At 37.7% G+C, this 26,646-nt stretch overlaps 1 protein-coding gene across 1 annotated transcript in view; it reads left to right on the forward strand.

The window, feature by feature from the left end:
• Positions 1-26,646, forward strand: part of LOC127638291 (ankyrin repeat domain-containing protein 26-like) — a 46,907-nt gene that overhangs the window by 335 nt on the left and 19,926 nt on the right. The window contains exons 2-26 of the mRNA XM_052119763.1: positions 215-508; positions 632-746; positions 2,814-2,987; positions 3,449-3,555; positions 3,941-4,078; positions 4,889-5,046; positions 6,128-6,164; positions 6,280-6,349; positions 6,432-6,489; positions 7,208-7,410; positions 10,175-10,301; positions 10,394-10,458; positions 11,284-11,383; positions 11,633-11,719; positions 12,354-12,403; positions 17,141-17,216; positions 17,295-17,339; positions 17,896-18,195; positions 18,339-18,416; positions 18,527-18,594; positions 19,291-20,118; positions 22,802-23,025; positions 23,481-23,672; positions 26,152-26,182; positions 26,266-26,407. Coding sequence (XP_051975723.1) covers positions 312-508; positions 632-746; positions 2,814-2,987; positions 3,449-3,555; positions 3,941-4,078; positions 4,889-5,046; positions 6,128-6,164; positions 6,280-6,349; positions 6,432-6,489; positions 7,208-7,410; positions 10,175-10,301; positions 10,394-10,458; positions 11,284-11,383; positions 11,633-11,719; positions 12,354-12,403; positions 17,141-17,216; positions 17,295-17,339; positions 17,896-18,195; positions 18,339-18,416; positions 18,527-18,594; positions 19,291-20,118; positions 22,802-23,025; positions 23,481-23,672; positions 26,152-26,182; positions 26,266-26,407 — 3,670 coding nt within the window. The 5' untranslated portion in view covers positions 215-311. The remainder of the gene's footprint in view (positions 1-214; positions 509-631; positions 747-2,813; positions 2,988-3,448; positions 3,556-3,940; positions 4,079-4,888; positions 5,047-6,127; positions 6,165-6,279; positions 6,350-6,431; positions 6,490-7,207; positions 7,411-10,174; positions 10,302-10,393; positions 10,459-11,283; positions 11,384-11,632; positions 11,720-12,353; positions 12,404-17,140; positions 17,217-17,294; positions 17,340-17,895; positions 18,196-18,338; positions 18,417-18,526; positions 18,595-19,290; positions 20,119-22,801; positions 23,026-23,480; positions 23,673-26,151; positions 26,183-26,265; positions 26,408-26,646) is intronic.

Genomic DNA, 26,646 nt, shown 5'->3' on the forward strand with positions numbered 1-26,646 from the left:
ACCAGTTAAATCAGTTTACCATAGTACCACCACAGTGCAGTGTAAGGGAGATCTTTGCTGCATAATACACTTTAAAGAACATAGCTTGTAGTTTATTTGTATTAGTATAACTCATATTTAAGCAGAGGTAGCTCAAGGATTGCAGACGTAACGTGTATGCAACATGTTGACCTGACTCTTTGTCATTATTAAATAAGTCTAATCCTCTTTGTAGGTTTTATTTTTAGCAAATGGATGAGACATGTAAGGTGATCTGTTCCTGGACCTCAGGTAGACGCTGATCCACTGAGGGAAATGTGCTGACACAGATCATGAAGAAAATATTCAATTTCAAGAAAAAGAGGGGCTCCCCTAGCCCATCTGAGACAGGGAGCATGTTGTCAGCCAGCTATGATGTGAAGGAGAAGGACCTCGGGAAGGTGCACAAGGCTGCGTGCAGTGGAGATGTGGCCAAACTCAGACAGCTGGCCAAAAAGAATGATTTGAATCAGCTGGATAAGGAAAACAGGTGATGGTTGTATTGTTGATGTTTATTCATGAACCTATGCTTGCTTCTCTTTGCTCTTGGACATTTGTGGTAATAGTGATGTTCTGTTTGGTAGTAAGTAACCTTCTGTGATTGAATCCGCAGAACTGCGCTGCATATCGCTTGTGCTTGTGGACACACAGATGTGGTTCAGTTTTTGGTGGAGAGCAAAGTGAAGCTAAACTTATGCGACAATCAGAACCGCTCCGCCTTAATGAAGGTTTGTGTTTTTGAATCATGGATCATTTCACATAGTGTATATTGTATTGTATGATGTATTGGTCTTTATATATTATACTATTTTAAAAATGTAAATAAATGCACTTAGTATTGTACATTAAAATATTTGCAGTTGCACTCTCCCAGGTATGTTGCAAGCTGTACCTATGACAAATCACACAGCTATTCTCTTCTATATTATATTATATTATTATTTTGTATTATATCATATTATTATGACTTGAAACCATTTCCAACCAATAATTATTTCATTTGGCTTTATTATTTTTTGCTCTATTCATTACATACAACAGTTTCCAACCAATAATACATTTCAACCGCTTTTTTTATTCTATTTTGTTTATTCTATTCTAGTCTATGATTGACATGACTTGCAACAATTTCCAATATATTATAATTTCCACTGGCTCAATTCTATTCATTACATATAACAATTTCCATTCAATAATAATTTCAGCCACCTTTATTCTATTCTATTCTATTCTAGTCTATGATTTACATGACTTGCAACAATTTCCAATCTATTATCTATTATTTCCACTGGCTCAATTCTATTATTTTCTATTCTATTCATTACATATAACAACCCCCAACCAATAATAGTTTAAACTGGCTTTATTCTGATATATTCTATTATATTCTATAATTTATATGACTTGCTGCAATTTTCAATCTATAATAATTTCCACTAGCTCTAGCCTATTCTATTCTATTCTATTCATTCACGTTCAAAAATGTCCAACCAATAATATTTTCAACTGCCTTTATTCTATTCTGTTCTATTCTAGTCTATGATTGACAAGACTTGCAACAATTTCTTGTCTATAATAATTTCCACTGGCTCTATTCTATTCTATTCTATTCTATTCATTACATATAACAATTTCCATTCAATAATCATTTCAACTGCCTTTATTCCATTTGATTCTATTCTATGATTGACATGACTTGCAACAATTTCCAATATATAATTATTTCCACTGGCTCAATTCTATTCATTACATATAACAATATCCATTCAATAATAATTTCAACTACATTTATTCTATTCTGTTCTATTCTAGTCTGTGATTTACATGACTTACAATAATTTCCACTGACTCAATTCTATTCATTACATATAACAATTTCCATTCAATAATAATTTCAACCATCTTTATTCTATTTTATTCTATTCTATTCTGTTCTATTCTAGACTGTGATTTACATGGCTTGCAACAATTTCCAATCTATTATCTATTATTTCCACTGGCTCAATTCTATTCTTTTCTATTCTATTCATTACATATAAAAAACCCCAACCAATAATCATTTCCACTAGCTCTATTCTATTCTATTCTATTCTATTCATTACATTCAAAAAGTTCCATTCCAACTGGCTATATTCTATTTTATTCAATTCTGTTCTATTCAGTTCTAGTCTATGATTTTCATGACTTGGAACAATTTGCAATCTATTATAATTTCCTCTGGCTATATTCTATTATTTTCTATTTTATCCTATTCTATTCTAGTCTATGATTTACATGACTTATTATTTTCTGTTCTATTCTATTCTTTTACTACTATTTAATTACCTAACTATTCTTTACCTAACTATTTACAACCAGTTTTCATTTTAACTGGCTTTGTTCTATTCTATTCTACTCTATTCTATGATTTTCACAACAAAAATGACTTTCAACCTACAATTATTTCCAATGATTCTTTTCTGTTCTATTTTATTATTCACATTATATACAACAATTTCCAACAGATAGTGATCTCCACTGGCTCCTCTATTTTATTCTATTTTACTCATGACATACAGCAATTTCCAACCTATATGAATTTCATCTGGCTCAGTTCTATTCTCTGTTATACAACCATTTCCAACCTGTAATAATCTACACTGGCTCTATTCAATTCTATTGTATTCATTCTATGATTTACCTGGCATCTTATTTTAAAAATGTATTTTCATATTACACAAATACAGATGAATAACACCTGTGTGGTTTGTCTTTGTGGTTGTGTGTGTCTCCGTGTGTCTTTTAATGCATGGCAGGCAGTTCAGTGTGAGCAGGACCGTTGTGTGTCTTTGCTCCTGGAGCACGAGGCTGACCCCAACCTAGTGGACATCAATGGAAACACGGCACTGCACCTGGCCGCCCGCATCCCCTCCCTACCTGTGGCACTGCAGCTCTTAGAGTACTCGCCCAACATCAATGCCCAGAACAAGGTGAAACCTTAGCAGATATCCCAGCAGGACTCCAGATTACTGCAGTATTATCAAAACACAACATGTGTCTGATACTCTGAGTTGAAGTGTGTAATTTCTGCACCACCAGCAGCAATAAATGGAATATTTCCAACTTCTACGATTTGACAATTTCAGACAAAAATTGAGTCCCTCCCAGCCCAAACTCATGTGGTTGGTTGAGTCTGAAGTTGACAGGCTTCTCTAACAAATCAGTGCCACAGTTAAAGAGTACACTTTGAAACACTTATAAATGGCTCAATTATAGTTGGGGACATTTAAACGAGACATCAAAAAAATGACAACCATCACCTTAAGGTGCACTTGGTAATATTTTATGTAATTATAAGGCAGAGATGTATCGTGTATTAATGGTCAGTTTGCAGTATATGACAGAGTTGTCTGTTTATCAAGTGTTTTGTTCTGTCTGGTTTGATTGACAGGATGGCAACACTCCTCTGATGCTAGCTCTGATGGAAAACCACCCAGACATGACAGAGCTTTTACTGAAAGAGGGAGCAGACGTTAATGTGAAGAACCAGGAGCAACGGTGAGATAGATGCACTTTAAAATGAATAAGTGTGTTTTCTGCACTGTTTTCTCCACTAAACCTACAGCGCTATGGCAAAATAAATGATAATTTACCTGTTTTGTGAGTCTGCAGTCTGTAAAGAGATTAAATAGAAGTCCATCAGAGTGGTTACTGATTTATTCACTTAATGATGTTGATATGACAATGTGTTGTTAAAGATTTTTGATGTTAAAATAGTATTTTTACATTTAATTATGTTACAAAAATAGCATTGTTTTGTTTAGTATGCAATTGAGACCAATTATTATATTTTATGTGCTGTTCCTTATCATCAGTTCAACAATTTTGGGTTACATCTTAAACCCTTTGAATAAATCACATTGTGTTTTAACTCTCTGTTTAGGTCTGGATTGATGATAGCAGCATGCAATGGACAAATCAGTATGGTCAAATTGCTCCTGCAATATGATGCTGACATCACCGTGAAAGACGATAAGGGATGGTCTTCTGATGATTATGCTGTCATGAATGGACACCATGCGTAAGGACTGTCTTTGTTTGCCTGATTAAATTTATTGAATTTGTTTGGAACGCCCAATTCCCAATGCGCTCCAAATCCTCGTGGTGGCGTAGTGACTCGCCTCAATCCGGGTGGCGGAGGACGAATCTCAGTTGCCTCAGCGCCTGAGACGTCAATGCGCGCATCTTATCACGTGGCTTGTTGAGGGCGTTACCGTGGGGAAATAGTGCATGTGGAGGCTCACGCTATTCTCCGCAGCATCCACGCACAACTCACCACGCACCCCACCAAAAGCGAGAACCACATTATAGTGACCATGAGGAGGTTACCCCATGTGACACAACCCTCCCTAGCAACTGGGCCAATTGGTTGCTTAGGAAGCCTGACTGGAGTCACTCAGCACACCCTGGATTCAAACTTGCGACTCCAGTTGCGTCAGCGTCTTTACACGCTAAGCTACCCAGACCCCCCCTGCCTGATTACATTTGAAACTCACCTCTTGACATTAAGGAACAGTTCACCCAAATATAAAAATGATGTCATTATATACTCACCATCAGGTCGCTGTTTAGTGAACATAAATGTCGAATCTATGAAGAATCTATGGGGCCTTTTTCATACATTGACAAATTAAACTGATTGAATCTATCAGGCAGCAAAAACGTTGACTCAATGCTTCATTTAAGTTGGTGTTTAAACAATAAATTTGGGGGATGTGTTTCATTATTAAACACCTTGTAAGTTGCTTTTACATTGTAGGAATGATTGAAAAGACGATGTTTTGCATATCAATATATATCAACATATCAATAATCATCCTGTCATTTCCAGCTGTTCACATCTGATCATCGAGCATGGAACAAAGAGAAAATCTCTGCAGTCTCCATACAATTTAACTGCCGACAAAAAGAAACAGCTGTCCATTCTGAGAAGTCCCAGCGGTTTTGGGGCCGGTTTGCCTCTGGGAGGGCCAGCTCTGGATGAAGATGGTGAGTACATTTGCATAAAATCTGACCAAACCTGTGTAGTGATTTACATAATTTAATGTTTTTAGTGTTGTTTGCACTCATAAATATGTACATGAGTATTTCGGGTCATAGTGGCCTGCAGTGTTGACTGCAGTGTTTTGATTTTATTTCAACTTCCTACTGTTGCTTCATACTCATCTGTTGCAGCAGGAGGGAGCTCTGCAGCAGCAGGGAAAGGTATTACAGTGCGTGACACCATTGTTTATGTGTTGGTTGTAGATGAGACACAACATCCTTTACCATTAACTTAAATATCCTTTACCTTACCATAACATGTTAAGAGCAGTATGAGTTAATTCAGAGTTACAACAGAGTGGTAAACCATGATGTGTCACTATAGGATCTGTACTTATTTTAGCAGTTTTTGCATTCTAAATGAAAGTCAACATGAAATTCCATTAGCAACCCATTCTACATCTGTAATCTGACATTTCGGCATAAAACAGGTTATTCAACAAGAAACAAATGAACGACGGTACTTTTTTATAAATCTGGAATTGGATTGTGAATATCGGGCTTTACGCACCAGAATACGGAGTGTGGAAAGTTCTTACATTTTGATAAAAGATTAGGAAGACAAGACGTATTTTCATATTGAATAACACACACCGATTAATTGTGCACAACAAGGCCAGGAATGTGTATTAAAGTAAATGTCAGATTTGATTTCATGTTGACTTTTTAAGGGGTCATATCATTAAAGGTCTAACTCTTTCCTTGCTATTTTTATATACAAGTGTTTTTATGTATAATTTAGAGGTAAAAAAATATAATGTTTTAAAAATAAGATTCAAAAACGGATTGTTCAGAAATCTTTCTGGCTGTGGAGTAGCACCTTCGCATAGCTTTGAAAACGATCCCAATTTTAGAAATGTTAGAGGAAAATGATATTACCCCCAGACAGATAGCTACATGATTGCACATTTTCAAGCACAAACATCCAAATCTTTTGGGGGGTTACTTTGGAAATTTCCACATTGTTTTTGGTACTCTTCTTGGCCAGGATCTATTCAGGTAATCTCTCCTACAATTGTTTTCTCAGATACTGAGGACAGTTCCCATACAAACTCCATTAGCAGGTGAGATGGAGTGCATTATTTTTGTCATACAGCGGTAACCGTGAGTTCTCACAACTTATAACTTCAAATGTTTCAATGGGTTTGTTATAAAGCACTAGCTTGTGTTCACTTGTAGGGCATCAAAAAGTGGTGCTGCTGATTCCTGGCCTTCATCGGATGAAGATGAGTTAGATTTGAGTCCAAAGGTATTTCTCAGCTCTGTAAGGCAAGAGCTTTGAATAACATGTCAAATGAAAAATAATTGATTATAAACTTCTTTTTTTTAAGAAACCGAAAGTGAACTTAAAGAAACTTATAAGCACCTCCAAAAGGGAAAATATAGAGGGTGAGTTTTAAATCTTCTTTGTGACATCAATAAGCATTGTGGTTGTGCAGTAATTTGAAGCCCCTGCCCCTCAGCAAAGTTCCTTTGTTGCAAGTTGCTTTTTTTTTTTTGTGCTGTAGCTAATATGCATACACCTTTTAGAGCATTAAGTGGACATTCAGACCTAACACGTTCTTGCACTACAACGAACGTTTTTACCTTGAACTGGCATTCCTGTAAAAAAACTTGGAAAAACAGCAAGATGCAGTGCAATGGTCAAAGACATCTGTCTAGTGCATGTTTATATAGAAAATAATAACAAAAACAGTGCAGATGTCAGAGCCAAAGCCTTTGGGGCAGTGCTCCAACATTTGATGCAGTAGCATCTTGGGCGACCCAAATTCCGCTCTTCTCTCCTGTCATTTCCTGTATACCTCTCCACGTATTTCTATCTACTAAAGGCGAAAAATGCCAATATAATGTATAAATTGTGTGTGTATATATATATATATATATATATATATATATATATATATTTAAAAAAACTGTGCAGACAGTCATGTCTGGTGTAAATGGCCCCTAAGAATTTGTAGTTCCTTTAAACATCAATCAATAAAGTGGTTCTTTTAACTCAAAGGCTGGACTTTCCTATAGCTGGCATATTGAGCATTGCGGTTTTTTCCTTCCATTTTTCTACAAGTGGTCTTTCTCCTCCTACTTATACTGCCTCTGCCTGTAGTCATAGCCAAAAGGAATGCAGACAAATCCTGGAGTGGATCAGAGTCCGAGCCAGGCAGTGAAGGCAAGACTGCAAAGCACCCACCTCTATCCAGACCCCTCCCCTTCAGCAGCACCTCCACCCAGCCCCCTGTAGCACCCTCACACGCCTCTTTACCCCACCCACCCCAGATGAGCTCCACCCCCTTCAGCAGCACCTTTAAGGTAATCCTCACTGTGTCTCTGTCTGCTACATTTTCTAACTCTCACCCTCTTTTTCTCCACCTTTTTCTCCATCTGTCCTTATACAACCCATTCCAACCCATTCTAGCTGGGGCAGGCAGACAGAGTGAGTTAACAGAATTACCCTCTGTTAGTAAACTAGATATGGAAGGTAATGAAAGTCCAGAAGAAGACTCTGAAGAAGGCGAAGATGATGAAGATGATGATGATGATAATGATGGTGAAGAAGAGGAGGAGGAGGAGGAAGAAGAAGAAGAAGATGATGACGACGATGACGAAGATGATGACGAAGATGTCATTGAGGATGGTGAAGAAGATGATGGTGATTCTGGGGAAGAAGATGAAGAAGAAGATGACAAAGACGAAGAAACTAAAGCAGCTGTGGTTTGTGAGACAGCAGATGTTCTTGACTTGCTAAAAAGCATGACTCCAGATGTAACTGAGACTCTCAGTACCACCGAACTCAAAATTAAAAGTCAAATAAAAGTTGATGAAAATAGTCAGATCTTCAGTCAACCTGGAAGGGACATAATGGAGAACAATGTCTTGGAGGACAGACTTCTGGAGGTAAGGACAGATCAAGAACATGTAGATCTAGGGACTCCAGAGAACCTAAAGGATGTGACACAAACAACTCCTAAAGCATTGCTTCGTGGAGGTGCAATTCCAGAGATCCTTGATTTAGAGGATGGCTGTCTTGTGTCAGCTGTCAGAGTTGAGGCACGAATCTCTGATGAGGAAGAAAACGAGGAGGCCAATGAAGATCTAGATCCTCTTGCAAAACCCAGAACATTTTTACAGAGTGTGTGCAGAACATCAGATAGAATTGCAATTGAGAGTCCAAATGAAAACGAAGGTCAAAATGAAGCTGATGAAGATGATTGGGATGATGTTGATGAGGAAGATGATGAGTTGTTGAGAATTGGGAAAAGCATTCATCCACATTTAGCCTCTCAAGGGACAACCCAAGAAGAACCACAACTTCAGTCCACCCACGGTGAAACTGAAGGAATATCTAATCTTGACCCTAGCAATGAAATTATTAATCCTGAAAGCCCCACTGTTCCTACAACATCCCCTAAATCGAAGGCCATAACTGCTGCAGATGACGATGATGGTGATTGTGATGACGTTGATGATGAAGAAGAACCTGAATTGAAGACGCCACCAAACTTATTTCTAGCACTGCTTGGACAAAAGGAACCGGATAGCCCAGAGGTTTCTTGGGGGTCTGTCTCAGATAAAAGTGATGTAACACCTGAAGCAGATGAAGCACCAAACATGGAAGTACCATTTAAACTCAAGGAACATCAAGAAGAGAAACATCAAGAAGTTTTTGTTCAGGATGACAATGCTTCAAAGAGGCCATCTTTAGAATCTATTAAACTTTCCCAGAGCCCTTTACATGAAGAACCTAGCCGCGTGGATCAGAATGATGACAGTGAAGCTTTACCCATGTCTGTGATTATCGGATGTGATGATCAAAGTGATGAAGATCAGAGAATAAATGACAGCAATGAGGAAGGTAAAAGTGAAGATTCAGACAGCCAAGTAAAGCAAATGCAGAATGACTTTGCAAGTGAATCAGTCAGCGTTTCTGAAATGGGTCAGAACTCTGATATCTCTGGCGATGATTCTGTGTTGGAAGAGGATGAATGCATTGATGTATGTCCTGATGTCCAAAGTGTAAGCGAAATACAGACTATCACAGGGGTTTCCCATAAGAAACCCTTTGGGGAATTAGGGAAATCCTTATCTGAGGAGGGGATCTTAGACTCTTCTGGTGAGAATAACCCCAGTCCAAAACCCTCAAGACAAAGCTACATTGCCTCACCAAATTTCTCTGGGAGTAGTATTTCACAAAGCCCAACGCATTCCACCATGTCAAGTCCACCACAATTGGGAAGACCATACCTGATGAGATCTCTCTCAAGTAGTCCCAAGCCTTCAAGTACAAGAAACCCAATCGCAGCAATTCCAAAATCCCCAACAGAACCTACTCCTAATTACACTTCATCCCCAAGTCTAAGACAGTCTGCTGGACCAAGTCCTCAACATTCTTATCCAAACAGTCCATCACCCTCAATGTTTATCCATTCTCTCTCAAAGGATTTGGATCAAGAGTCAAAGGCAGTTATGAATGAATCTAGAAATCAAGAATCTCCTCGTCTTTCAAGCCCTACTTCTTTTGTTGAGGGTGACAATTCTCTAGAGTTTACCGATGAAAGTCCAAAAGAGGTGCTTGAAGCAGAACCAAATCTTCAAGAAGACATTCCCTTCACAGTCATTGATGAAGTTGATCTCGCTTCTGATTCTGATGGAGAAGATGGTAAGGAGGAAGGAAATGAGCAATTGCATGAGCAGGACTCTGTAAATGAGTCAGTAATGGAAGAAAGAGATCCTAAACAAGGATCAATCCAGGTACTCAGGAGATGATGATTAGAATTGAAGTAGCTCGTGGATAGTAGGTGTTGACCTGTGGTTTGTAATTATAGCTTCTAGATGAGCTAGCTACATTTTGGTGTCTATTTATTGGATCTTATAATCATAATAGAAATCATAAACTGAATAAACACCCCTGACAAATCTGTGCTTGCCTTTCCCCGCTGGTTTCTTTTTTTGTTCTTTTGCACAATTGATCTCATTGAAAATGTCCTGTTTGTTTTCCTCACTTCTAATTTAATCGTGATTCAAAGATATTTTGCTCTGAGTTTGTATGGGTTTGAATCTAATCTTCTGTAAACAGGAGGAAGCCTCCACAGAAGATGAAGAGAAGGATGGAGAAGAAGAAGAGGAGGATGAGAAGAAAGGACTAGATAAAATGTGCGCTAATGATCCTCAACATGGAAGAACTTCCAAAGGAAATAAAAGGGGTACATTTTGGTTCGCTTGGTGACCATGTCATATTTATGGTTTGTGAGTTTTGAGTTAACTTTGTGACTAACCTTATACATGGATTTTTCAGATTTCCTTTCAGAGTTAGGCCTTGAGAAGAAAGATGAAAATGACGATTCCCCTTGGGACTCAGAGGTGTGTGTCAGTCATATAAGAGCAAAGCTGGTGAAATCTCCATTCAGTAATCCAGTTTAGAAATTGGCATTGCTTAAAGTTCAGGTCTCGTATAGTAAGTATTCCCAGCTGCCTTGTGTTTAAACCCCTGACATAATAGCAAAGTACCCATACCTATAGATTTACAGTCACACTAAGACTAGGGTATACTTCGTTTTTCCGCGTGCCATTCCATCCTGCACATGGTTGAGCGCTCAGCCTTTTAAAGTATAATCTTTTGACTGTAAGCCCAAGGCGCATGTGCAGACACTTTGTAATTCACGTGCACAGACGCTGACTGTCCACGTGCCTAGAAAAACAGAAAATACCTGCGTACTGTGCTGATGTCGAAATTTGTATCACATGCACTGATTGCAAGATGTAGCGGCATGCGGCAAACAGAAGTATACTTTGACATAACGTTGGCCTTCCATACCAAGGGTTCGCAAACACCTAGTGGTTCATGATGGAACTGCAAGGGGGATTGTGATAGTAATGCTGATGTGATATTTAAAATATTAAATTAAATATACAATTTTAAAATAATAATTTTTTTTATAAAATTAAAACGGTAAAAAAGAACACTCTGATCTATTTTAGATCTATTTTAAGTTATTTGTAATTAAAAATTTGTGCTTCATAATTTCACAAATAAATTCATAATATTATGAAAAATCACTAGGGGTAATTTAAATAAATAACTTGGGTCATATGGGTTCAGTATACAAAACAGATTGGGAACCCCTGCCCTAAATGTTCATTGTGATTGCTTTTCATACTGATGTTCTAAATTTTCTCCCTTCATAGTCTGGTTCTGAGAGCCCAAGGAAAAAACAACACAATAGTCCACACACTCCTGCCAAATCACATATATCCATGATCAGTATTTGTGAGGAGAACCTTGAAGGTATGTACAGGCATTACCAATTATAATATTTTTTACAATGCTAAAATATTATTATATTTTAGAGTGGAATTCAAAAATAGCTTTGTCTCTGTTGCCTTCTGCAACCATTTCATGCTTATAAATATGCAGAATAGATTTACATTTTCATGGCTTTTGCTTAACAGATGAAGAAACATGCTATGCTTAGTAATGCAAGTTGTAAGTGGTTTTGTTATTGGCATTTCATAATCTCGTTGAATTCCTTTGTAGACTTGTTATACGTTCCCTCCTTCGTAGGAGGTAGGAACGTTAATGTATTGAGAAGTTTAGGCCAATCTGGAAGCTGCAGGTCGATGGGTAGGCATTCTGTGCTGCTTCATGATTTGCCGTTGTCCTGCTGGATTAGTCGTCATCACTCATAATCCCCTGCAGCATCTCTGTCTCAGTCGTCTCATTAACATCCTGTTTTCTGATCACAATCTCTTATTTCCTATTTGTCTGTTGTCATTTGTGCATTCATGGCATGTGATATGACATGGCATGTTGTAGAAAGGCTTTAAACTTTGATAATGCTAATGATAAAACTAATAGTGGTGATGGTACATTATTGTGCACATGTTTACAAGATAAACAGTCTGAGAGTGACAGTAATTGGTAAATATCGCATATTTGTTCTAGAGAGCATTTGATTAGACAAATATGATATTTGTAATGCATATGTCAGCTAAAAAGTGTACTAATTATATATGGCTTCAAAGCTAACAGACATGGGCTAAAAGCCACTTTTAAAACTTTTATAACTGACTTGGTTGCATTAAGATTTCTTCTATTGTCTAATGCTTCAGTTCACAGGCATCAAGGGGACCTCCATTTTTGCATGTGCATGCCTGCACATCTGCTGCATTGAAACCTGTCTTTGTCCATTGATATTTATTTTTCTTGTTCTACCTTTTGATGATAGATTTAAATATTATAACCTGTTGCTTTTCAGTTTTAAGAAATGATGAGGAGGATGAGAAAAAGAAGGAAACAGAAATACCGGTAAGCATAATTTTAAAATTGCAATTATTAATTTTGATTTGCATTTCTTGAAAGTAATGTAAGAATTTACAAGGCCACAAAACAATAGTGTTAAATTTTTATTAGTAAAGTTGTTAATCAAAATATAGATTGATGGAAGGAGCTTAAAGGCGTTGTAAGTGATTTTAGTCGTTCTGGAATTCCCACAAGTTGAGCCATTGGATTAGCCATGACCCCCCCCCCCCCAAATAGACATAATAGTGTCCTCAACGGACAACTGTTATGAACAACATGGCATAAAAATAGCCAGATAAGACTTTTTTTTTAAGGCTATTCTGGTTGCTGCACGAGTCTGTGTTTGTAGCTTGCTAACCTGCTTAGCATTGCTTATTATTCTTATATGATAATTGTTTTATCCTTTGCTTCGTGCTTCGGGTTTTTCTGCTTGTCTGCTGCGCTTATACCCCGCGCACCCGTTTTCTTCGTTTTTTCTTTTTTTTTCTCTGCTTGTCGACATCTCGCATCTTGACTGCATGAATTCGTGTTCTCCACTGTGTTTTACACGGATTATTGCATCAATCTCAAACCTCTGCTGATCAGGAACCACATTGATCTCAAACCCTTGCCGCTCAACAACAACCATAACAACAGCAACAACAACAACAACAAACAATTGCGGTAAGTCATGGCATCCGCTCATGTTATTTCTTCCTGCATTCCATGCCACATGTTTACTATAGCTTCTTCAATCAGCAGTGAAGGATTTACATGTGGTAAATGTAAAGAATTAATCAGGCTGACGGAGAAGGTTTAAAGAGTTAGATACACGCATCCAAATGCTAGGTCAGTGAGAAAGAGAAGCTGGTTTTGCACACATTACTCACAGTACACAATGGCAAAACTTGCTCCTCAAATGTCTTTGCACACTTGGTTTTCCACCACACCTGTCACACCTGGTTCACTTTAATGAGCAGCCATTTTATACTGTGCCATTAGGGATTGGTGTCGGATCCTTAAAGTGACAGGGCACATTTCCACTCTGCCACAAGCTTATAGAACCTCTAGCACTATTGATAGTCATCCCCTTTCGATTAAATAAAATGAAAGAAAAAGCCCCACACCATGGTACAATGATCACACTCATGTTCTCAAGAGAGCAGCTCGGAAAATGGAGCGCAAGTTGGAATTATGCAATCAACTATCACAGCACCTCAGAAAACATAATTCTCATAATTTTCCTCACAAGCTGTCATAGGTCATGAAGAGCTAACAAAACTTCAAAAGCCACAACATGTATGTTAGATCCAATACCAAATAAGTTCTTAAAAGAGGTAGTCCCTGTAATCTCAGAACCTCTTCTTAATATTATTAACTCATCGCTATCCTTAGGACATTTCCCAAGAAACTTAATAATGGCATTTATCAAACTGCATATTAAGAAGCCACAGCATGATCCTGGAGAATTGGCTGATTATAGACCGATTTCAAATGTCCCATTTATATCGAAAATACAAGAAAAGGTAGTGCCATCCTAACTATGTTAATTTCTACAGAGAAATGGTATATATGAACAATTTCAGTCAGGATTTAGGCCACATCACAGTACAGAGACTGCGATTATCAGAGTTAAAAATAACTTGCTCTTATCAACTGACTGCAGCTGCATTTCTCTTCTAGTGCTTTTAGATCTTAGTGCTGCCTTCGACCCGATAAATCATGACTTTCTCTAGAATAGGATGGAGAATTATGTTGGCATAAGTGCATTAGCATGGTTTAGGTCCTATTTATCAGACTGCAACAACTTTGTTTGTGTAAACGAGGAATTGTCAAATCAAATAAAGGTTAAGTATGGAGTTCCACAGGGGTCAGTTTTAGGGCCTCTGCTTTTCTCGTTTTATATGCTTCCCTTGGGAGATATTATCAGGAATCGTGGAATAAGTTTCCACTGTCATGCCGACGATACCAAACTTTATATTTCTTCTAAACCCAATGAAATTTCACAATTTTGTAAATTAGCAGAGTGTATCAATGAAATCAAATATTGGATGGCCAGAAATGTTCTTCAACTCATTTCCGACAAAACAAAGTTAATAATTATTGGACCAAAAACCTCTAAAAATAAGCCTCTAAAATATAATTTGACTCTCGATGGATGTACTGTTATGTCTTCTACAGCAAAGAAATTGGGTGTTATATTTGATACCAATCAGTCCTTTGAAAATCAAATTTCCAGTTTTTGTAGAACAGCATTCTTCCACCTCAGAAATAGTGCTAAGTTACGACACATGCTCGCTGTTGCCGATGCCAATAAACTAATTCATGCTTTCATGACCTCTAGACTAGATTATTGTAATGCATTACTGGGAGGATGTCCAGCAAGATCAATAAATAAACTTCAAATGGTTCAAAATGCAGCTGCCAGAGTGCGGACTAGAACTAAGAAATATGGTCATATTAGCCCCAATTTTATCATCATTATATTGGCTAGCTGTTCAATTTCGTATTCATTAAACAATTCTGTTAACTACATACAAAGCTTTGAATGGTCTAACTCCACAGTACTTAAATGACCTTCTACCACACTATATTCCATCACGTTCATTTTGATCACAAAATTCTGCCCTGTTAATAATTCCTAGAATATCAAAATCCACAAAAGTAGGTAGATCCTTTTCCTATTTGGCTCCTAAACTATGGAATAGTCTCCCTAACACTGTTCTAGATGCAGACACACTCACTCAGTTTAAGTCTAGACTACAGACTCATTTATTTAGCAAGGCATACACCTAATTTATCCATCAACCCACAATTAGGCTGCTTTAGTTAGGTCTGCCAGAAATAGAAACATTTCTCAGAAATATTTCTCATTATCTATAAATCTGCAATAAATTGAATGGCATCAATGCTAATATTATTTTATTTGTTTCCCTGTCTCAACCTTGGGACTCTTATCCTGAGGTCACCAGAACCGGCTGGATCCAGCACCATTCCTGCTTTGTGCCGGACTACACTGCTACGTGTCTCTGAGTGATGAGGACTAATAGCAGCCGGTGCTAGCCAGACATCACTTCAGTCTATTACGATGGACTTCAGATGATGAACTGATGCCAACTCCAACCATAAGACAAGGGATACTTCATATGCCACTGCCTGAAACTTGGATTTAGGATGGACCCCACAAACCTCACAAAAATGACCTGCCGGTTGAACCGTTGATGCACCTGTTTGATCTCTGCCTGCGTCACCTTTGTCTAATGATGGACTAACTTCTGAAGTTAATCCAGGATGGACTTCAAAGACATTAGTCATTAATCTTACAATTCATACCATATCTTTGTTTAAACACTGGACCTTAAGACCTATGACCTGCACTGCACATAAATAAGTAATATTGGCATTATACTCATGCTAGTTAGTCAGAGGGGAACTGGCCCCCACAGTGAGCCTGGTTTCTCCCAAGGTTATTTTTCTCCTTTAACCAACATTTTATGGAGTTTTGTGTTCCTTGCCACAGTCGCCTTCAGCTTGCTCACTGGGTTTCTAAATACAATTATTATTTAATTTGTATTCACATTTTACAATCACATTTAATCAATTAACACAATGATCACTCTAAGACTTTATAGATATTACAGTTTCATTTTCTGTAAAGCTGCTTTAAAATGATGTGTGTTGTGAAAAGCACTATACAAATAAAAATGACTTGGCTTGACTATAAATGGCATTAAGCCTCAATAATTCTCTGCAACTACAACACTATGAGAAAGCGCAAAATGATTGATAGGCAGCTTACGGCACTTTTAAAAGGATGTTCACCCAAAAATGAAAATTCTCTCATCATTTACTGACTCTCATGCCATCCCAGATGTGTATGACTTTCTTTCATCTACAGAACACAAATTAAGATTTTTAGAAGAATATCTCCGCTTTGTAGGTCCATACAATGAAAGTGAATGGGTGCCAACATTTTGACACTCCAAAAGGCAGCATAAAAGTAATCCATATGACTCCAGTGGTTAAATCCATGTCTTCAGAAGTGATATGATAGGTGTGGGTGAGAAACAGATCAATATTTAAGTCTGTTTTTGCTAGAAATTCTTCTCCCTGTCCTGTGGGGGCGTATGCATGAAGAATGTGAATCACCAAAAACACAAGAAAAATGTGAAAGTTAAAGTGAAGATTGACTGAGGAGGGAGGAGAATTTCTAGTAAAAATTGACTTAAATATTGATCAGTTTCTCACCTATCAAATAGCTTCTGAAGACATGGATTTAACCACTGGAATCACATGGATTACTTTTACACGCTTCAAAATTTTGGTACCCATTCACTTGCATTGTATGGACCAAAAGAGCTGAAATATTCTTCTAAAACTATTTGTTTGTGTTCAGCAGATGAAAGAAAGTCATACACATCTGGGATGGCATGAGGGTGAGTAAATGAGAGAATTTAAATTTTTGGGTGAACTATTCCTTTAATATGCTGTTTAGATGCTTTAAAAAATGCAAGAAAGAAGACCAATCACAATTCAGTATGTAAATGGTATTGTTGCCAGTTATATTTTATATACTGAACATTCTTTCAGTGTAACTCAATGTGAATGTTTTAACTGTAATCTTACTTTTTATTTAAAAGTATGAAGCTAAAAAGTATAGATAGCTCACCTAAGACATTATAAATGATTTCACTGCATTTCTGCCTCTGTGATTTGTTTATATTCATTGAGTTAAATATGATATGCAAAATGTTTTCTTTTCAGCCCAAAGTGATTAAAAGGGAGCCAGTGTCTGTTCTTAGTAAACTGATGGATTTAAAGGAAGCTGATAAGAAAACAGGTAATCCATCAGTTTAGACTTTCTATTGGGTGAAATTTGTGGTTTTTTTCTCTTATTTAAACATCTCTGTTCTTACAGACCTGATGGAGGAACTTGGTTTGGGAGATGCTGATGATCTTGAAGGTAATCTTGATATTTTTGCTTCACGAAAACATTCTTCCAATGTCATACTGAAAGTCTGTTTTTGTAAGTCTGATGTGCTTGTCTTTTTTCTTATTGGACTCAAAGCAAAGCGCCAATGCCCGTCAGGTACTCAAATGCTTGTGTGCTCTGCATACCTCTGTAGGACATTAATAGTTCTGCTGATGCTTGCTATTTTCAGATCCAGTACTAGTAACTAGTGCATAATATGCTCTGACATGTTAAGCTGTGATGCTAAAGTGGGTTACATGAGTTTGAATCTAGCTTGCACCATTTCCCAGATCCACTCCAACCATTTATCTCCATAATTTTCAGTCTTCCCTCTAGAGTAAAATGTCAGCAAAATGGCAAATAGGCCAAAAAGAAAGAAAGAAAAAAAAATGCCTACAGGTGTGGATGTAGAATCAAGCTGTTGAAGATAACCTGCTTAGCTGGGGAGGACTTTTAGTGCAGAAAATAAAGGGGCAATAAATAAAAACATATTTTTTCTCATTTTGAGGTCTGCATTTTATCTTGTTATTTTCACTGCCCCTTACAGATGCCTCTGATTGGGACACTGCCAGCACCACTAGTAAGGCCAGTAAAAACTTTCCAGTTTATAAGCTGGAGGAGGAACCCCTCCACGAAAACCCAGCTACTCCCACGCTATCTATCACGCCCCAGGAGCATGACATGGACACCAGGGAACATAAAGAAGCCAGCCCAGAGGAAAGCAAACCAACAACCTCAACCACACCACCTCAACCTAGTCCACGATCTCTAAACCCAAATACCAGCTCAAAGCTGCGACCACTGCCACGACTGCACCTGGACTCAAACCAAAGACCAGAGAGTGAAGGTAGAACTCCTTGTGGTAACGAAACCTCTAGATGTCAAAATGTTAATTTCAAAGTGTCTGATTGAAATGAATTTGTGTTGATTGTCAGGACGTGGATCCATATAAGCTGATTAATTAACCTGATACAATACATTTCTACACAGATTCAGACTGGGATACTGACACCTCCAGTCCAGCCAAGATAAAAAATTCACTGCCAAACATCGCTGAGCCTCTTGCAGGTAAATTGTTGGAAAGGATGAACATTCAGTATAATACACCTCTCTGTGCATTTTTATTTCTAAGTGCTAATGCAAAATCAAAGTTTGATTTTGTTTGAATTCCTCCTCAGTTCCTCCGCAAAAACCTACAGCAGATGATGTTGATGGTGACAGGAGCTATGACGAACATGCTGATCAGGTGGGTAGAATAAATAAAATAAACAAACTCCACCTCTTCTTGCCAAACTAATGGTCTAAAGTACAATTTCGTAATGATACGTCAATGTGTTAGTAATATACATCAATTTAAGACAAAATTCTAAATGGCTGACGCCCAATATGGATGGCATAGGAAAATTGGGTATCACTCGACTCTGTAAGCCCCTAGGAAACTTCAAAGACTAGTCTTATAATTTAGGCCAAACTATTCACAAGTTATAAGCAAAAATAGCAATTTTCCATATTTTTTGACCACTAGGTGGTGCTGTGCCTAAACTGTGCAGGTACACACAGGTCATGATTGTGATGACATATACAGGGTTCCTGCAGGTCTGAAATGAAGGCCTTAAAAAGTTCTTAAAGGTCTTAAATTCATACAGTCGTGGTATTAAATGTTGCATGAGGGATTAGTCTGATCGTTGTGTTTGGATTGGGAGATAGTTATGAAAGGATGTTTACAAATTACCCCAAATGAAAGGATGTCGTTTTTGTTTGCTTTAGTTAAATATATGAATGACCTTTGTGACTGAAACTGATGTAAATGTTGGAACAAGTCATGTGCATGTCAATACAAGTGTCTTGAAGTTCCATCTGAAGTCCTTGTCAACCAGGTTTGTTGATTTTGTTTGGTTTTTCATTCTTAATTTTATTCTCTTGTTCAATTATGCAAACAAAGGCAAGAGAGGCATTACGAGCATCTTCTGTAGATGTAAGTAGCCTGTATAATGACCCGTTGGAGCTCCCAACCTCCCTTGAAGATGAGGGGAGGAGAGATGGGGAGAATGAGGAGAACGCTAGTTTGATTCCCTGGGAGGAACGTTATGAGAAGATTTGGGTGGAGAAGGAAAAGGAGGAGACCAAATCCCAATACAGAAATGTAGCTGCTGAACTTAAGGAGAGATTTGGAGAACTGGAGCACAAGGAACCAGGTGACCATTCAGAGCAGGAAGGAGAACAAGATGATGTAGAGGAAGAGGGAGAAGTTCCAGAAGAAAAGAAGGCAGATATTGAAGACTCCAGTGAGGAAGAGGGGGAGCCGATAGTGCTTGCCATGGCCCAAGCGAGAAGTGCCGTACTTTTGCCCATTCCTGAGCAGAGAGAGTCAGGCTTGGAGGACTCGCAGTCCGAGGAACCTCCAGAAACTGTGCAATACATGTTTAGTGTTAAGGTCAGCGATGCAGGCCTTCATCAAGATAACCTTCCAAAGGATCAATACCTCCAAGTACCAATTAGGGATGAGGCCCATAAGCCAGAGTACCAAGCAGACAACTCAGATGACAATCAGGGAAATTTCTTCACTTTTAGCAGAAGCAAAGAAAATTCTGACGATGCTGGTAGGAGCCATCCAGAATCTGGAAGTGACTTAGATGTAGTACCTGAAGAAGTCAAGGCTTACGGAGGTCCATTGCTTGATGCTAGTCAACAGGTCCCACCTAATATTCTGGAAGTGCCCTCTTCCGACTCTGATGAGGTTGAGGAGGGCCTGTCGAAGTCCAGACATGAGGTAGGACCCCTGAGCAAGAGGAGTGTCAAACAAACCTTTTAGAAACAATGAAGACTTCCATTTTTGCCTCTTTCTTCTTATTCTTCATTCACTTAAACTCTTTGTTCACGTAAAACTGTCTATATGAGAGAGAACGCAAGCTCCAGCTGCGGACAACAAAACTGAATTGTAGATGGGCCTAATTACAAAGCTGTTATGTATTTGTTTCCTTTCTTTAGTTTTGCTAATCAATAGCTCTGTTCCAAAACCTAGTAGCAAAATTATGATGCCTTCTAAGAGACCTTATTGTGGCCAAATTCTACCATTGTTTTCTATGAATGTATGGCCAACGCCGCCTCCATCGACAGTGCCCAGCTATGAATTCGGAGGTGCAGCACTCTCATAGAGTTCCATTAAATTCTATTAAATTAGATCCAAAACGTTATAAACGTTTCAAGGTACATATATTATTGACTTAATAAAACAAGTTAGTCTTTTTTTGCTTTGACAGCTTTAATAAAGCCAAGGCTTCATACATAGCAAAATTGCATAATAAACGGCACCTTTCTAATCCTTCGTTTTTTTCATACACCAACCTAGCGGTTTTCATCCTGTGGGCGACCGGCTTAATGCATCATCCCATGTATCTTCCATGGAGAAGGCAATTCCAGAATGCATTGAGATGAGCTCCATGAGAAATAATTCTGGATGAGTCGAGAAAAATTTTCAATACTGAAAAGTATAAATAAAAATAGTTAATTTAATATCGAAAAGTATTGATACATGTTAGTTCAATGTAATTCAAATTGATTGTTTTAGCCATTTTTTGTGTTTGCTTTGTATTTGAATGCTTTTTAGGGTATCTTGCAATTAGCTTAGCCACATGCTAACCCCAAACTATAGAGCGCAACAGGCTGGTAATACAAGTAAAAATCCCTTACATTTTTTTCATAGGCGAATGTATTTTTCGCTGTAACTTACAAACCTGTTAAAGACAGACCTACAGTGGTATATGCTTCTGTTGAGGCCATCATTCCATGTCATTTCATGTTCAGTTTTTAAAAATTGTGTTAAATAGTGGAATTCATGGTGAAGACATTCCCCTTGAATTCAGAGAATTATGGCCAACAAAGCACGCCAAATGAGCTCTGCAGCGACCGTCAGCTCCAATTGACCCAAAAAGTTTTTAATGTTGTGTTTCACTTTGGAGCTGATTGGTTTGGTTCATGTTTTAGAACTCTTTCATGAAGGATTTTATGAAATCCCTATGGAAAACATTAGTGTGATAAATACTTATGGAACAAGATGACTGAAAAAGTGGGCAGACATTGTTGTATTCTATTGGAATCTTTAATTCAAGCGAGTCTCCTGTGCGCTTATGCCAACATAAAACTTTTTGTTCAAAAGTCTCCGTTTTCGGTTCACGAAAAGGGTGTTCTAGTGTGGATGGGAGGTGTAAATGTAGAAATGTACCTTAGAAGGCATGTCCATATTAATACGTTTAAGTTTGAACCTCCATGTTCAGTTTCCTTGTGTCATTGTTTTTCAATGTATGCCATTTTGGAGACCGTTTTTCATTTTTGATAAAATAAAAATACTGTTTCTGTGTGGATGAGAGGTGTAAACGTAGCAAAATTAATTCATTATTGACTAAAAAAGTAATCGTGTGGACAAGACATGCTGCCTATGTAACTGGTAGACATCAAAGCAGCTTAATAGCATTTTGGAATAGAGCTATTGCAACATGCTTAATATTATTTTAATCTTTTTGTAATACCATTTCAATCTATTCCAACTGTTTCAAACCATTTATTTCTTACGTGCATTTAAGAGACCCCATGAAATAGTTGACAAGAGTTGGGATGGGACATATCAGTATCATACTTTATACTGCCTATTGTTTTAGTATTTACTGTTAAGAGCACATCTACTGTTAAAGAATGACTGTGAATTTTAAATGCATGCATCTCTTTTATCTTCTAAAACTATTAGGAGTACAGTTGCATATAGATGGCCTCAAAGCTGTCAGAGATCGACTAAAAGACACAAAACTTACATTTTAATTCCATGGGGTCTTTTATTTTTCCATCTTGTCCTCTGTCTGTCTTAATTTCATGATGTGTGACCTGAAAAGCAATTGTCTTGAATCCAGTCTGTCACACAATTAAATATTTATCAGTTATTTTTTGCTCTGGTGTCAAATGATACACTTGAAGTAGCACATGGGCGTCAGTTCACACCTCATCTGTCATGTGTCTATGTGCCAAGGAGCGTTCTCTGAAAATATCTCATCTTCCTGAAGATCTGTCATACTTGTGTTGGTGTGTGTTTTCATATTATGTTCAATGGAGTAGTTTCCAACAACCATTTTAACCATTTTTGTGGTTGAAACTTCTCTGTTGATGTCAGCTTGAAGTGTTTGTCATGTCGCCAGAGCTTCTTTTTAAATGTGAAAAGAAGACATTGTGTGTGATCTTTGCATAGTTTTGTCTTGTATGTCACAGACTTTTCATTGTTGCAATGTTTTTACATGACTAAATATTTGGAAACCTACACAAACCAATACATTCACACGATACTAAGAAGAAATGGATTAAACTCTAGAACTTTCTCACACTTCTATGGAGAAATACAGCTTTTATAATGATGGAGAGTAAAGATGTGTTTAACCTTTGTATTCAACAAGCAACATCTTCTATTTTAGGGTGAAAAAGAGAAGGCCAATAATATGAGGGGAGACCAGGAAAGCAGTGCCTTCTGGGATTCGGGAGAATCCAGAGAACAAGCCGAACTTGACCAAGGAAAAGGAGGGGAAATTGACACCAACTCTGGCAACCCAAAACCTCAACAGGAAGGGATGGCTGATGGCAGATCTTTGGGAATAGAGGGTAGTGTTTCACCAAGACAACGGACAAGAAGTCCAAGAAGGTATATATCACACATTGCTCGGTGGAGTGAATGTGAATGGAGAACTTTTTTGATACGCCAACTCTCAGTTTAGACAAAATCAAGTGATCCGTTCAATCTCGTTGAGAAGAAATGTGCTTGAAATTGTACGTCAACAACTAATTGGACATAATGATCTTTACAAATGGTCAATTCGATAATTAATCCTTCTTATTCTATCCTGTGTGCCTGAGCTTGGGTCTTCTGAACCCCTTCATTTTTCAATATTAGGTTAGAGGAAAGTGTTAAATTTAAATTTTGGTTTTGGTTTTACATTTGACATGAACCCCAGTTTGGGGAAGCCCTGTGCCAGAGTATCTCTTGAATCCTAGAGTGGAATACCTTGACAATACATTGCCAAAGACTGGCACACAGAATAGATGTAGTTGGACCAGGGTTTCAACTTTCAACTTCATGATAAGATCTGTGTCCCTTAGCACTGACAGTGTGCCAGCACATGGCGAGGAAGATGAGGAGGAAAAGCAAACTGTTTGTAGCCAAGCGAGAAATCTCCATGTAGTTGCCCCCCAGCAGAACAAACCCTCACGACCTGCAGTCCGCCATCATGGAAACCTCGAGTCTGTCTTTGACGACAGTACTTTAAGTGAGCTGTCAGAGGAGGACAGGAGGTATACATGCAGTATTTACATGCTTTTTTATGCCGTTTCATAATGAATCCACTTTTTCTAGCTCAGTTTTAGCATGTGGTATAACTAGGCCTGCATAGATTCTGTACAAGCGTGATTCCACAAAAAGCTCCTCAGAATTCTAACGATCAGATACCCATTTATTAAATATTTTGGCTAAGTGTCTATTGAGTAAATAGAGTAATCATGTCTAGGTCATATTTTATATGGTAAATGGTCTGCACTTATATAGCGGCATTTTAACCTTAGCTGTATTCAAAGGGCTTTAAACTGTAACTCATTCACCAATTCACACACACACATTCACACACCAATGACAGCAGAGCTGCCATGAAAGGCGCTAGCCTGCCATTGGGAGCAATTTGGGGTTCAGTGTCTTGCCCAAGGACACTTCGGCATGTGGAGTCGTGTTGGCCATGAATCAAACCTCCAACCCTGCGATTAGTGGACAACCCGCTCTACCACCTGAGCCACAGCCACAGCCATTCTCATTACTCTAATGGCAAAAATCTCATTTCTATGATTGTAATACAGTAATAAAAATCCTCCTGTCTGAACACAATTTTTTTAATTAGACTCGGCATATGTTAAATTCAGTACCACAAATACAACAATAATGTATATATCACAGCAATGAACTACAACAATTACAATGATTTTATTATATTTATTTTGCACTTTAGTGAATTGGGAGGAAAAGTGCTTAGTCGTCTCCAAGAACTTGCAAGAAATTCATTTATTTGATCATTTATTAATTTACTTTAAATATTTATTTGTGCACATGTTAAAATGTTTTGTTGAGTTAATTAGACACATTTTTACAGGTGTAAATCTTTGATACAAGTACATGTTTACATGCCATAAAATCAGTGGGCATTGTGTCATTTAAAGTTTGGCAAAATTGTTTGCTGTTTTGCAGTGGACTTTTTTTAATAATAGGATAAATTGGGCAGATTCAATTTAGATCAAGCTTTTAGACAATATTCATACAGATATCCTAAATACACAATTAAATATTTCCACACTTTTTGTGTAATTTGTGATTACTCTTATCGTCACAAAAATATTAGGGGCAAAATTGTTTGGTATGTTGTAAATTATGTGTAATTCACTCTTTATTTAGATTAACAATTAAATAGTTTCTATTTTAAAATGGATTTTCATAGTTTAATATTGAAAGTCTGGGAGGAGGCTAAAGTTATATAAGATATTTGAAAATAATAAAAGTAAATGATGAAGACCTGGTAAAAAGTTGCATAAGCTTTACAGTCATATATGCAGTGATGTCATAGTTTTACAGTCATGTATGCAGTGATGTCATAGTTTTACAGTCATATATGCAGTGATGTCATAACTTTACAGTCATGTATGCAGTGATGTCATAGTTTTACAGTCATTTATGCAGTGACGTCATAGTTTTACAGTCATGTATGCAGTGATGTCATAGTTTTACAGTCACGTATGCAGTGACGTCATAGTTTTACAGTCACGTATGCAGTGACGTCATAACTTTACAGTCACGTATGCAGTGACGTCATAGTTTTACAGTCACGTATGCAGTGACGTCATAGTTTTACAGTCACGTATGCAGTGACGTCATAACTTTACAGTCACGTATGCAGTGACGTCATAGTTTGATCGCGTATGCAGTGGCGTCATAGTTTACGATCGCGTATGCAGTGGCGTCATAGTTTTACAGTCACGTATGCAGTGACGTCATAGCTTTACAGTCACGTATGCAGTGGCGTCATAGCTTTACAGTCACGCATATGCAGTGGCGTCGCATAGCTTTACAGTCACGTATGCAGTGACGTCATAGCTTTACAGTCACGTATGCAGTGACGTCATAGCTTTACAGTCACGTATGCAGTGACATCATAGCTTTACAGTCACGTATGCAGTGACGTCATAGTTTTACAGTCACGTATGCAGTGACGTCATAGCTTTACAGTCACGTATGCAGTGATGTCATAGCTTTACAGTCATGTATGCAGTGACGTCATAGCTTTACAGTCATGTATGCAGTGATGTCATAGTTTTACAGTCATGTATGCAGTGATGTCTCATGAAACATGAAACGTGTGCGCGCGCGTGTGTGTATGTATGTGTGTGTATATATATATATTGTATAAATATCCATTTATGTATTTTTTATATTGGGTTTCTTTATAAGCTTTCTTGATATTCACCCATTGTACTCTCAGCTCTGTTGAATACATTTGACCATATTCAAGTCCATTAGAATTCCAAAGATTTCCCAGAATTGATGCAGAAAATATGAGAGGTTTGTGCAGATTCCATGCTGTCCTATGTATAATCACCATTCTAAAAGAGAATACTGCATTATATCCTCTAGTGATTTTAAAGCACCTGCTCTCCAGTAGACTGGTGTTGTCTGATAGTTGCTCTCATCAAGCAGAAATCAGTCTGAAATCATGTTTTCTTTTCTGGTCCATAACAGGTCTCCATCTTCAAGGCATAAGAAAGAGCAGGTGAGCTTCTTTCATAAGAACATATCTGTACACATGTGCTGTAATGTTTGAGTATTTGTTTACCACATCTGTTCCCTGTGCAGAATGCTGGAGAGCTGGAGATGGCAGATGATTTTGAAGATCTCACCCAATCTTCTGACACAGCCACAGAAGAGATGGACGCTCCAGTATCTGGATTCCGCAACGCTTCTCTGCTCTTCAAACAGCTCGACTCAAGTTATCTCGGTGAGTCTGTTTACTCTTTATAATATTTGATTACATGAAGATTTGCCAAGATACCAAAGTTTACAATCAAATGTCAGATATTTAAATATGAACCCAAAAATGATCTGAGCTATGTTATCCACATTCATTTAATAGTTCTGTACTCTTACTGTATGGCAACAGTTCACTTTTGTGTGTATTTTCACTCCTCCTGTGGAGGTTTAGGAGAAATATCTGAGACAAAGATACTTAAATGAATC

Source organism: Xyrauchen texanus, chromosome 46 (genome assembly GCF_025860055.1).
Source record: "Xyrauchen texanus isolate HMW12.3.18 chromosome 46, RBS_HiC_50CHRs, whole genome shotgun sequence".
NCBI lineage: Eukaryota > Metazoa > Chordata > Actinopteri > Cypriniformes > Catostomidae > Xyrauchen > Xyrauchen texanus.